This window comes from Haliotis asinina, chromosome 16, assembly GCF_037392515.1.
Source record: "Haliotis asinina isolate JCU_RB_2024 chromosome 16, JCU_Hal_asi_v2, whole genome shotgun sequence".
Lineage (NCBI taxonomy): Eukaryota > Metazoa > Mollusca > Gastropoda > Lepetellida > Haliotidae > Haliotis > Haliotis asinina.
In genome coordinates this window covers 37,448,116-37,461,837 of record NC_090295.1, presented here as the reverse complement: position 1 = coordinate 37,461,837, position 13,722 = coordinate 37,448,116, and the positions used below count along the sequence as shown (strand labels likewise).

At 41.4% G+C, this 13,722-nt stretch overlaps 1 protein-coding gene across 2 annotated transcripts in view; it reads left to right on the top strand.

The window, feature by feature from the left end:
• Nucleotides 1-11,992, top strand: part of LOC137268507 (high affinity cationic amino acid transporter 1-like) — a 43,979-nt gene extending 31,987 nt beyond the window's left edge. The window contains exon 14 of one of the 2 annotated variants that reach the window (XM_067803071.1): nucleotides 9,957-11,992. In XM_067803071.1, coding sequence (XP_067659172.1) covers nucleotides 9,957-10,303 — 347 coding nt within the window. In that variant the 3' untranslated portion in view covers nucleotides 10,304-11,992. The remainder of the gene's footprint in view (nucleotides 1-9,956) is intronic. The other variant, XM_067803072.1, reaches the window with a different exon arrangement.
• Nucleotides 11,993-13,722: the final 1,730 nt, after the last annotated feature.

Genomic DNA, 13,722 nt, shown 5'->3' with positions numbered 1-13,722 from the left:
TACAGAGGCCTGTATATTAATGAAAGGCCCGGGAACCAGGATGCACGACAACGGGAGACACATTGAACTGCTCTTGTGATGTGCAACAATAGTGTCTTCCCCTAAAATGGTTCCAATTGAAACATGTTCAGAATATATAAATTATGAATTCATTATACTCGCCCGAAGCGCTCATACTGACCTTACGTCGGTAGTTGGTTGTGCATTGCTCCGTTTCTGGGACGGAGTTACATATGCCTTCAGTCTTTATGTGTGGTGCCAGTACTTGTCTTTCGTTTGAGCAGCCAAGCAACAACCCGTGCAGAAATATTGATATTTTACTAACGCTTCAAACACTTAGGACCATTTTGTTGTAAATATGAAGCTAAGCGATTACTATTGTTCATCTTATATTGTTGCTTCTCGTTCCCTTGTAATCTCAAAGTATCGTCCTGCTTTTGTTCTCGTAGCGATTCATATATATGAGTAAAACTTGAATCTCAGCATTATTTCAGTGAGAATCATGAAGATCCAGGGTAGAATTGTTCTTCAGCAACCCACAAAAGGCGACTATCCTTGTCGTAAAAGGCGACTAACGAGATCAGGCTGTCGGGCTCGCTGACTTGATTGACATCGGTTCCCAATTGCGCAGGTCGATGCTCATGCTGTTGATCCTCACTGTTCCAGTCTAAGTAAACTTAGGATCACAATTACTCATTAAACTGCTTATATCAGTATAGCAGTGTAACGCATAAAAAAGTTTACGTAGACTGCAAACCTGGTGGTTATATATATACTAAACGTTCTTCACTGGTCGCGAGGGGGCCATGGGCTCATGTACCCTCAAGGTGTGTATATGTTCCCCCCGAGGGGAGCCCCCTAGGGACCAGTGCCCAAAGTATATATATATATATATACGTATTTATCTTACCGAACACCTGAATTTTACTTTTGAACTGTTTGAAGCACTTCTCTTGAATGCGAGGCGAATCGCCATTTCGCAGACGACACAAGGTAAACAAAGTTACAATTATCTCCCTTCCATCGATTTTCAATCGCAAAACATCGGTAATTTCCGTGCTTCATGCGTGATTCTATGTTATTTGAGGCAAAGAAGTACTACCATGAAGCACCAGAAGAGTTCGGAATTCGCTTAGCCAATCAGAAAGCGACATTCATGTGTGAGGTAAGATAAATGTAAATATATCTGACTGTACTCTTGGCTGTGTTAGTGGGTGTGGGGACGGTAGTGTGCGTGCATGCATGCACTCGTATTTACGCGAGTGCGAGCATTCAACCTAGGGAACGGCTACATGAACTCAAAACATGACTGGTTACAACAGTAAGTGCGAACGGTAATTTAAATAATTATCAATTTAAGAAAATAAAGGTATTATGACATATTTTAAAATAGTTTTAAGACATATCAACGATGAGAAGAAACAAGCATTGTTGGTCCTGAATAGTTGGTCATGTTATCACCCCCGGTTTCTGTTTTCCCGACTCAATTATTTACAGACTGCTGTGGATGGAATATTGCTGAGTGCGGTGTTAATCAATAATTCCATGCTCACCAGTGATGGTAGGGTTCTTGACAACCTAAACCAAAACTCAAAGCTTGTGATTAAAGCTTACCCCGACCTTTGGAGTAGTGTAGGTTTAACGTGATCTTTAGTGTAGTGGGTTGGAAAGTTTACCCCAACCTTTAGTGAGAATAGGCAAACGTTTAATCTGACCTCTAGTGTAGGCTGAAATGTACCCTGATCTTTAGTGTAGGCTGAAAATTAATCTGACCTTTAGTATAGGCTGAACTTTAGCCTGACCTTTAGTGTAGGCTGAAATATACAATGACCTTTAGAGTAGGCTGAAGTTTACCCTGACCGTTAGTGTAGGCTGATGTTTAGTCTGCCCTTTAGTGTAGGCTGAATTTTAGTCTGACCTTTAAGATAGAGTAGGTTGAATTTTATCCTGACCTGTAGACTAGTAAGGAAATAGAGAGACGAACCTGAGTGCAGTCATGGGCAACAACAGACATGCATTTTTTTCATGATGCAAACAAAGTAATTTCGTAATACTATGCAATTTCTTTAGTGTCTGTTCCCAGTCACGAATGGCCTTTATCTAGGCAACACTTTACCGTTCGAAATTGGCTTCATTTTCAGAAATGTGCTGCCTCGGGCTGAGTTGTCGCCTGTGTTTTAAAGGTTACGGGAGATAATCACGCCATGCAAATAGAATAATGAAATCTGAGACACGAAGTTGTTTTTTACGGGAAAAAAGCCTAATCGCCGTTGGCTTTAGGTGTTGAAATGACCTTTGCGTGTCTGTGAATATATTCATCTCATAATTCAGATGATTAAAAATTCGGATTGAGAAATCTAATACGAAATAAACTTTTTTTCGTAAACGAGCCTTGTTATGTTAAAGGTAGATTTGACTTCTCCAGATTAAATTAAAAAAGACGTTACGACATTCGTAATACCTCTGTGCACATCACGTTACTGTCGTAAATGCGGAAATTTGTAAATGTTTTCAGTTCTGTGGTGTCCCTGAATTTAATTTAAACGCAATAAATGCACTTAAAGGTGCACACCCCGTCATTTCAAGCTGTTTGCTCCGCGAGTATATTTTGTGGCACATGCCTCATTAAAACTACAAAAATGCTCTGTTTTAATCAAGCGGCAAAACTACATGCACGTGTATAAAAGCACGAGCAATATAGAGATATATTGACGTGATAACATTCAATGAAACGGAGACTAAAACAAAATCAGAATTCTCACTTCCTTAAGTTGTGTAGGAGGCTCTTCGAGTGCGACATCTGACGTTAACGTATGTACATTCGGAACAGAAAACCACCGTATAGTCCAAGAGCGGCGTAATAACGAAACAGGCAAAATGCCCGAACAAATATGATCAACGTAACCAACAATTTGGAAGCCTTTGTGGTAGTAATCGTTACTCGCAGAAGACCCAAGAGGAGGTTTTCTTTCTCGACAATATTATAGTCACTTTACTAACACAAATCAATCATGACAACGACAACCGTCCATCGATTATCTTGGTTTATTGCGGTAATGGAAATTGCCTCTTAATGGACGTGTTTACTTTATGACATGAAGCTGAGACTCGATGTCGATTGGAAAAAGAAATAGTTTTTCTGTTGTTTTTTAAGTACAGTTAGTGTGACTCTTGGCAGTTCTGTAATTTTTCCTGCCTAGTTTCGTGTTTCATAATTAGACCTTCTAAAGCGTTGTCATAATTAAATATCCTTCAAAACCCGTTCAGTCCGGTAGCTTGATGGTTATCAGCTCATTCTATTTCTTACATGAGTACAATATGTGAAGCCCGTTTCTGATGTCCCCCGCCGTGATATTGCTGGAATATTGCTAAAAACGGCGTAAAACCAAAATCACTCAATATTATTCTATATGTAAAGGGCCCCTTACTTTACCTCCCAGACCATAGAAGCTATATTAAACACAGCCCATCTCGAGGGTACACTCATCTGGCAAATCTAAGTTGCGTGAAAATAAGCATTGTTCCGAGACATGTACCATTTTCTTTCATATTATGTGGGTATATATTTCTAAATGAGATGATATTGTTCCTTGTACTAAATTCTAGTCTAGCGGTTCCTTGAAAATATCTCCAATGGATTGCTGAATCTTACTGTAGCGGTTAGAAACTTTCCCCGTGGTGAGATTCCAACAAGACACTTTCTGATCCGTGGTCGAACGTCTTGACCAAAGAGGTTACCCAGTCTACATCAGCAATGCAGAGGACCCTTCGTCGCTGGTTGCCCTTTTATGCAACTGACTCTATCGGGTGCTCAGACTCGCTGACACATGCCATCATACCACATTTCGTAGATCAATGCTCATGCTGTTCATCACTGGATTCTCTGCTACAGTTCCGGGGTTTTGTTTATTTTTGCTGAGTCTGGCGTTAAACAATAAACCAGACTTTTCTCAAAGGATGTTTGGAACATGACCGTCGGTCTTGCTGCCCTGTACCATCTATCTGCAAGAAACTGTCGTCCACAACGTGGTACTAAACAATCGGTGATAACACTGCATGAGTAAGATGCGTCGTGTTCCTCTCAGCTTAGTGGAAACAATCCTTCATGAACAATTATATAGTCCAACGTTTGTGTCTAACTGGTTCCTTGTACGATACAAGAATCCAGAACCCAGAATATCTGAAGTTAGGGTTGTCAATTCATGATACTTTGATCAACCACGATGGTCTCGCAAGCAACCAAGAATCCATGGAGTGAAGATCATTTTGGGCCTCTGAAACCACCCAAAATATAAGAGGTTATATTCTTTTCGAAGGATGACATAATGCGAGCATGAGTTACGATGTCCTACGAGGATCGTTTGTAATGGCAACCCAACTATATTTTTGTTTAAGGACAATCCCAATTCATTATATGGAGATTAACCAGGATGATCCCGAGACCAGAAACGAATTCTAGGCCCTAAAGGCCCTGAAGGATAAACACCCAATGTACCATTGATGTCATGGCAACCTTTTTTTGAACATTATACACATCGATAATTTACCAAGGGGAATGGTATAACGTAGTACTGCGCAAATCTATCAAAGAGCAGCTTCGCGGCAACTGTGACGTGATGAAATTCATTACTGCAACGACAGTTCAAATCAGTCATAAGGTACTGGTGCCAACGTGAATGCCGACATGAATTTCAACGAGTGCACTCTATTCACCCATGAGACTTCAACCGTTTTTGACATTTGCAAAGCAAAACACCATTTTCACGGTCACTGATGGAACAACAAAGCATTATGTACTGTTGTCGACAAACGGTTGGCAGATGCCGATTGCAACTTTGCACTCAATTCATCATCGGTCTTTTGAGACTCCACTTCTTCTCCATTTAACCCACCAACCCCCATTCCCAACCTCCAACTTCCACCAACTACCATCACCACACACAAACACCCCCACCCCCGACCCCCATGAGCACCGATCTGCGCAATACTGTGACAACCAAGTCTGCGAGCGTGACCAGCCGATCTCTTCAGTCGCCTCTTGTGACAAGAACAGACCGATCCAGTCTGGGCCGACAAGCCCTGCCCACTTCGTTTTTTGACGTTTAGGGGGACAAGCTCTGACAATGGCGTCACCGCCGGCGAAACGTATACATTGAGGACGGTGTTGATGAATTCTGCTTGTGGTACTTTGGTATCCGTAGTTTATAAATGCTATTTAAAGAGGAAAGTGTGAGTGGCATAATTCGAAGCACATCGCTTCGGGCCTTCGTTTGACCCCGGAAATAAGTCTAACAAAGCCACAATGCGCGCCCGGCCTGCTGATTGGCCGAAATCGACGCATGCGCCAGCTTTGATTGACAGACTGGATCGGTTTATTGGTTACTGAAGACGAATTCTAATGTAGGTCCCCACGGCTCCTTGGGCCAGAACGACGGGAACAATCTTACAACCACACCGTACTATTTTACTCTGGATAGCTAATCTTAGCGCATAACCCTCTCCCCAATCCGATTGATAGCCCCTCTTGCAAATAGTTACAATGATGGCGTGAGTGAGTTTAGGTTTACGCCGCACTCAGCAATATTCCATCTAAAACGGCACTCGCTTCTCAACCAGACAATCCAGTGACCAACGGCATGAGCAGCAATCGGCGCAATGGGGATACGATAACGTGTCAACCACGTCAGCGAGACTGACCACCCGATCCCATTAGTCGCCTCTTACGACAAACATGGGTAACTGAAGATCAGTTCTAACCTGGATCTTCACGGGTATGCTGTAACAGAAATTTGTGATTTAACACTATTGTCTCCTTCTGAGATAAGGTTGAATAGATACACGGGTCACGTTACATTAATCTGGAAGATCCGATGAAACTCTATCCAGTCACGTGATACTGTTAAACTTAAACTCACCCGAGACTTAAACTCACCCGTGACGCATTATATTGATCTAGTAGTTTCAATAGAGAGTCCACCGTCGACGATTATTTCTGTCTGACGAAATCAGCAGAACTTGAAGAAATTACAATGCGACAGAGGATCTTGTCGTGCTGTCTATACCAGTCTGAACGTTGTGCGGTTAGTTGAACTTGCTCACTGTAAGAATTATACATGACTGTACCTCTGCACAAGGCGGGGTTAGAGTAATAGGTTTGTTGTATAGACTGGAAAATAAATCAAGGTTAATGCCCCTGTTATTTCACAAATCGACTCGCGCATATACAGTGTCTCGTTTACAATTACAAGGTAATGACGCTTGCCACCAATTTGGTCTTGCGCCTATACAATATCTCGTTTACAACCCAAGGTAATGGCGCTTGCCACCAATTTGGCCTGTGTCGTGTCTATTTACATTTATTTTTAAAACATCCGCATAAATGGTGTCTTGTTCTTTATCGAAAACAAATGGTTACGGAAAGACTGGCCATTGAATATATGTATGTCCTATAACGTTTTGGGTTAGAATCTATGTTCAGTTATCCTGGCTTCTCAGGGGGAACTAACGGGATCGGGTGGTCTGGCTCGCTGAGTTGGTTAATGAATGTCCTCGTATCCTTGGACCGTGAAAATCTGGGTTAGAATTGGTCTTCAGCAACCCATGCTTGTAAATGGCAACGTATGAGATCGTGCTCGCTACCATGGCTGTTGCATGTACTCGTATCCCAATTGTATACATCGATGCTCATGTTATTTGTCACTGGGATTTTTTTTTTTATCCAGTCTCAGTTGTTCATACATATCTTGAATTTTGTTGAGTGCAACGTTGATCACCCCACCTCACCTACCCTATCCTCCCAAAGAAAATACAACAAATAAGATACAGAAATGCCCCACCCACCTCCCACCACCATCCCCACCTCCCACCCCCAAAAATATAAATAACTAAACTAAAATAAAAAACAAAAAAGACCAAAACACACACCAAAAACCAATAAAGACCCCACAAAACAACAACCTCACCCGAAAAAAACCCAACAAAAATCAAAAACAAAAAAACAAAAAAAAACAAAACAAAACACCAAACCAAACAACCCCCCCCCAAAAAAAAATTAAAAAATAACAACAAAAAACAACAAAAAACAACAAAAAAACAAACAAACAAAAAAACCCCAAAAACCCCAAACAAACAAAATTAAAAGGAGCAAACATAGCCCCGCGCCCCCTCACCCCCAACACCCAAAAACAAAACAAAAAGAAAGAAGTTAGGCCACCCCTCAAAAGGACACATGCTATTCATCTTAATGAAACTTTACTCCATATACTTAATGCATGATTTTGTGATAAGATCTATGGTACAGTATCCGTTTTCCTGAAGTATGTCACCTTTCCCACTAACCTAGATACTACATGTTGGCACTAACCGTCAGATAATGGCACACTTAGTTTGTGATTTATTTCACAGGATGATTGATAAAACGTCATTACCGACCTACTTTTGATATACAAAACGTGACATTACAGTTATGAATTAGAATATATCGGTAATATATCACAACCATAGCACACATTGTTTATTCAAATGAATCTAAGTAACTGATAATTTCTTCCTTGTTTTTAGCAAAGGTGTTATCAGATATCTGATTCGCGATTCTGCTGATGACTGATGTCGCCGATGAGATCGCAGTAGGCGAACAATCAGTGTCGTAAAACATAGTGCAGAACTGTTTTTGCTCAAAGATGAAATTGCCCAGAAAAAATGGGAGTAAATGTATGGCACTGCTGTGTCATACTTAATGATCAGGGGTTATTGTGATTATACCCTGTTCTCTATATGGTTAGGTTTATCTTGTGCGGAATGGGTTCTTTTTGATAGTTCCAGGTTTTCTTATAAGAAGTGATTTTTCCGATCTTCAGGAACAGCGAGAGACTTATGTATCACCACCGGTGTGAGAGAGTATAGTTTTAAGCCGCTTTCAGAAATATCACAGTGGTGGACTCCAGAAATGGGCTTCGGACATTGTTCCCATGTGGGGAATTGAACCCAGAGTTTCGGCGTGACAAGCTAACGCTAACCACTAGGCTATCCCACCGCCCCTCATTAAGAAACGTTATATCTTATAAGATATGTCATGTTTGGGATTACACTTTCTTGGAAAAGTACAAAGTCTAGTACGTTTTGAGTTGAGTCCCATCCGGGATTCGAATCCTCACCCTCAGAGTCAGGCACCTAATCGCCAGCACACAAAGTCAGCCATCTAACCCGCTCAGCCGCCACGACTTCAACGAAAATGAAAGTCGGACAACTGGTAGTCTAGACTGCGGGCTTTGTGTACCCCTCTGATAAGTTATATCTTGTTTGTTGGACTCGGACTGGGCTATAAAACATGAAAAGAGATCCACACATCAACAACCATCCTTATTATGTATAGATCATAGATCATATGCTGAGCACAGAGGAACAATCCATTTATAATTCACCCACCAATCCTCTTCCCCTACCCTCCTCGTCATCACCCTCCACATCACCCCATTCTGTCATAGTTTGCCATTGGCTCTACTGGCAAATAAGTGTAGGTTAGACCGTCGCAGGCGGTACATGACAATGAACAAACCCATATGGTTTGTGAAAGGGAAGGCGGATGTGGGTTACTGCACGTGCAGTACATGACGATGAAATTGATTCCGCTCGCAGCTGTACACGCCTTGCTCATAAGAATATCACGTGCTTCACCCATCGCACTACACCTGATCGCTTAGAACCCGGTGCTCCTTCACTCACAATGGCATTGGTCAGCTCTCATACATGCTAATACGGGTCAGTTGTCAGGTCAACTTACCCTTGTTTGCCAGTAATAATCCGAAAGGTCACACTGATTCACGGTGACGTTCCATCCAAGCTATTTCGTGATGACAAAAATATGTGGGTGAATAAAGGACGACATCAACTGTTTAGTTTGACAGTAATGATCAACCGGATTGGCTTTGATCAGGGGTGCAGCAACAGTAATCAGCATACAGACATGTTTGGCTGACAAAATCGGTGTGTAGAATTCGTTTTTTAAAAGAAAGCTGAATTACAACGTGATAATGGGAGTAAGTGGTCATGGAGTCATTTTCCTCATCTAATCATTCCTGTTTACAATTTCTGACACTTTCACTTAAATAAATATTTCTAGTGTTTTCTTTAGTTAATACCGTACAGAACCCTTCTCAAACAGGAATGACTCTCCTCCCTTTTCGAAACTTTACTTACAGTGTATCGCTGCTTCTACACTGTTAAAGTCTAAACGGGGCGATGGGGTAGCCTAGTTGGTTAAAGCATTCGCTCGTCACGCCGAAGTTCCGGGTTCGATTTCTCACATGAAGACAATGTGTGAAGCCCATTTCTGGTGTCTTCCCTCGTGATATAGCTGGAATATTGCTACAAGCGGCGTAAAACGAAATTCACTAACACCTAAACTAGTCCCTCATCGGGACTTTCCTGAATCTGAATTATGTCCTAGAATCAAAATGCATCATTTGGCGTGGCGCACTCCAACCATGACCTTTCTGGCGTTGCACGTGGGTTTGACATATACCCGTTGGATGGTCAGCAGGGTAGTGGTTGAAGCGCAATATGACAGAAATAATGCAAGTGCGACTTAAAATCTCTACTCACTCACTCGTCTTGCTGTTCGATTTTCTCTACTCTCAAAATTCGATTCCTGAATGTGTACTTTTTATGGAGTCCTGTGGCTCCAGTTTCTATGTTGTCCAAAGGTCGTCACGGCGTTCGCTCATCACGCCAAAGACCTGGGTTCGATTCCCCACATGGGTAGAATGTGTGAAGCCCATTTCTGATCTCCTCCGCCGTGATATTGCTGGAATCTTGCCAAGCTGAACACACTGACTTAATTAAATTGCTAAAAGCGGCGGAAAACCACGTTCAGGTTCTCACGTCCACTCTCACACAGGACGTACATATCAGACCCGTAACAAGAGACAATTTACCCATCTCACTTTCGAATGTTCCAGGTTTCGCTATTTACTTCGGGTATGGCCTGCGACAGAGCTCAGAAAACAGAGAACGAGAGATGTGCCAACCTCACTCAGGAACATTTAACAGAGACGTAGAAGACCCACCACCTGCTTATCAAGAGGCCCCTGACCCCGTGGACGAAAAATCGCCATTGCTGTCCAACCGTACGCGTAGCAGGAACGGTTCCAGAGTTGGAATCAACGGGGCATCTACATCAGTTAACCAGAAGGCGGATGACGGTGACTCTAATAAACACGTGCATGCAAATGTGACTGACGTCAGTGAACCGACAGCTCCTCCAGATGAAGAGCAAGACGAACCTCTAGTTCCCTCAAAGGAGTAGACGCACAGGTTATTTTGCTTGTTGTTTAATACTACAAATAGCAATACTGTAGCCTCAAGGACAGTGAGTAAGTGAGTGAGTTTAGGTTTACGCCGCGCTCAGCGATGTTCCAGCTGTATAGCGGCGGTCTGTGAATGGATCTGGTCCAGACAATCCATATACAGTATAAACATCGATCTATGCCATGTGTTAACCAAGTCAGCGAGCCTGACCACCCGAACCCGTTAGTCGCCTCTTACAACAAGCATGGGTTGCTGAAGCTCAAATCTAACCAGGATCTTCAAGGATCCTCAAGAACAGAGTGGAAGTGCTGTGGGGAGGGTACCAACGGCTACCTAAATACCCCTCAAAATATGCCTTTAAGTTTTATTCCACAAAAGACGCACGCAAGTTTATTATTCACATGTATAGCGACACTCAACGCTGTGGAACATGTTCAAATTGTGAAATAGCATTACATATGCATTCAGATTTTTTCTCAGCTCCCTGGAGACCGCAGGGGTTAACATGTTTGCATTGACATCATCATCTCATCCTTACAGGTACCCAGCAATTACTGGATAAACATGACAAAATTTTAAAAATTTTATTTATCTGATTCAACCATATTTTACAATCTGTGTTTAAGAGTGAGGTGAGACCTCGGATACTCCGATAGGCTTTGAGGGCACTGCCTTAACATTGAATGATATCTGTTATCTTCACAACCAAACAACCTTCCGTCACAGATTCACTGTTTCTTCAGCATAAACGCACACTCATCATGATATTCTTTAAAACGTTCTACGGTATACCTATTGTGATATATAGATATGATTTACTTGAAGACAGGACCTGCCTAGGCTTAACATCAAACGAGGCAATTATTAAACTGAACTAATCAACTGGAAGTATAAAATGGTATGTATGTGTAAATTCTTGATCTCGTCAGGTTAAAAGCTGGTGGATAAAAACTGTTTTCGTCATTCACAAATAAGTATAGAATAAAAGGTTAGGAATAGCGAACGCAAACCCGTTCTCGAGTTCCCGCGCGTAATATGATGAGCGAATGTCAGTTTTTAAAGAACAGTTTATCCTCTTCTATCGTTTCACAATTACGACTTTTTTGTTGACCCTAACAGTTGTCAAACATTCTGCATATATTTCAAGAAAACGTTCCTGGAATTATAATCGGCATTCTATGAAAAATGTGGTTCTGTTACAGCTCACCATTCACCCAGTGTGTTGGTGAAGCAGAGGATCATGAAAATATTAGGCTAAATAAAAAAATGTGAAATGTTTCTCGGGCATCTGCGCGTCACTTTTATTTGTGCGCGTAACCATTTTTATTGCCATCTAAAAAAATATTTTTGACTTGGCCTCGTGCCGATCATCCATTTGTCCACTATTAGAATGAGTGTCTGTAAGAAAGCGTGTGACAGAATCTACAACTCATTAACGCGTGTTAAACTTCCTAAGATGTATTTCTGAGAGAAAAAAAATAAAATGTGTTCCTCCCTGTTCGCTTTTTTTTCTATCAAAAATTAAAATACAAAGTCCTACCGCACTCGTCTCGTTTAAAAAATGTGCCCGAGAAACATTTAATTTTTTATGCAGCCTCACATTGTTTGCAAGTCACACTTTCGGGCACTACTATGTGTTATTTATGTATATTTTGAGGCTGAATAAAAGATAAAAATTCCTACAAAATGTATGACAATACTGTGTGTTTTGTAACAGTTGCATTACCGAAATGTCAGAGAAATGATTACCACAAAACGTAGCCATGTAGCTCTAACATTTATTGTGAACTATGTTTCTTTTCTCCATATGTCTTTCAACGATCTGGGGGCGGCTGGATTGTTTGGTGGTTAAAGCGTCCGATATCTCGGTTAAGTTCCTCACATGGGTACAATCTGCGAAGACACGTCTGGTGACTGCCCACGATATATTGCCTGAATATTGCCATAGACACTGTAAACCATACTCACTTTCAACAATCGAATCTATTTATTTTGTTTAGTATAAAGTTATCACAGCCGGCAATAGCTGTTAACAAAAAAATCAGATATCACGTGACCTTATAGACCAAGCAGAATCTACTGGTGCGATGATCTGAACAATGCCTGGAAGGGAGGATACTGTGGCGTGACTGCCACTTACTCCTAAAAGGGTTATTAGCGTCACAATCACAGGAAAATCATACAGGAAAGATTCTATAGACGCCATTTTATTCCCGCCTTCCCAAACCCGCTCCTTCACACAAGGGAGGTAATAAGAATATAAGTGACGTTAAATAAAGAGTTGTCTCCCTTAGACCGAGAGATTGCGGCTATTTCATGATGAGAGCAATTTCGTTTATATCCATATTAATATCAATAAATTTACAACGTGAAAAAAAAGAAGAAAACTGTCATCGAAGGACATTGAAAATACTACAGTATCAGAGATATATAAATTGAAACAATAGTAAGCTATCAGTACAAAATATAAACGGGCTGTAGATCACCAACAATTGAACGTAAATCGCCAGACACACGCAGGAGAGTCGAGTTAAACGTACTGCAAGAGGCATCTAGCGTTTGTGTGGCCATTGTGGTTGCTAAGAAAGACAGGGAATAAAAACGAATGAGGGAGACAACAGTTACTCTATATTACGACTCGAACAGATCTCGACGTTTCAAAATGACGCTACGAACCTGGGGCCCCTTCACGAAGCAACCTTTACTTAGGTTAACCCTGACTTCCATTCTTTAACATTGCTCTAAGGATACCTTAGTGACTTGCGATCACTTTAGTGAAAAGAGTCCCTTGCCCCATTTCTCGAAACAAACTTAAGTTTTTGGTCAAATTTCAAACAGAGTTGGACATTTTGAAATAGCTGAATTTTTATCTCAGCTGCAGTTTTTATAACAATAAAACTCAAACATTTTAAGTGATCTATCCACCGCACTCACATTTTCGTATTATGTCTTAGTTTAATGTCAATTTGAGTTCATTCTGGTAAATTCGTTTTCCTCCATTTTCTAAAATCTGAGTAAAAAATCTAACTTCAGTCAAACTTAAGTTTGCTTCGAGAAATTGGGGCCTTGTCACAGAATCTGACCTCAGCCACTTATCTAAACAATTCCTTTCCGAATCCTCATGGGAAACGTCAGGCCAGTCAAACCACATGTACAGAAACATCCACCAGTCATGAATGTGGTCTTTTGATTGGTTTCATTACAGATGGATAGTGTTAGAGTTTGTAGCATATTTGACCACGAACCATCATCGACTACCATTGTACATCCGGGTCAGAGGGTCTTCAGCAACCCGTGCTTGTCGTAAGAGGCGACTAACGGGATCGGGTGGTCAGACTCGCTGTCTTGGTTTGCAGCTGTTATCGTATCCCAACTGTGTGAATAAAGATGATCACTGGATTGTCTTGTCCAGACTCA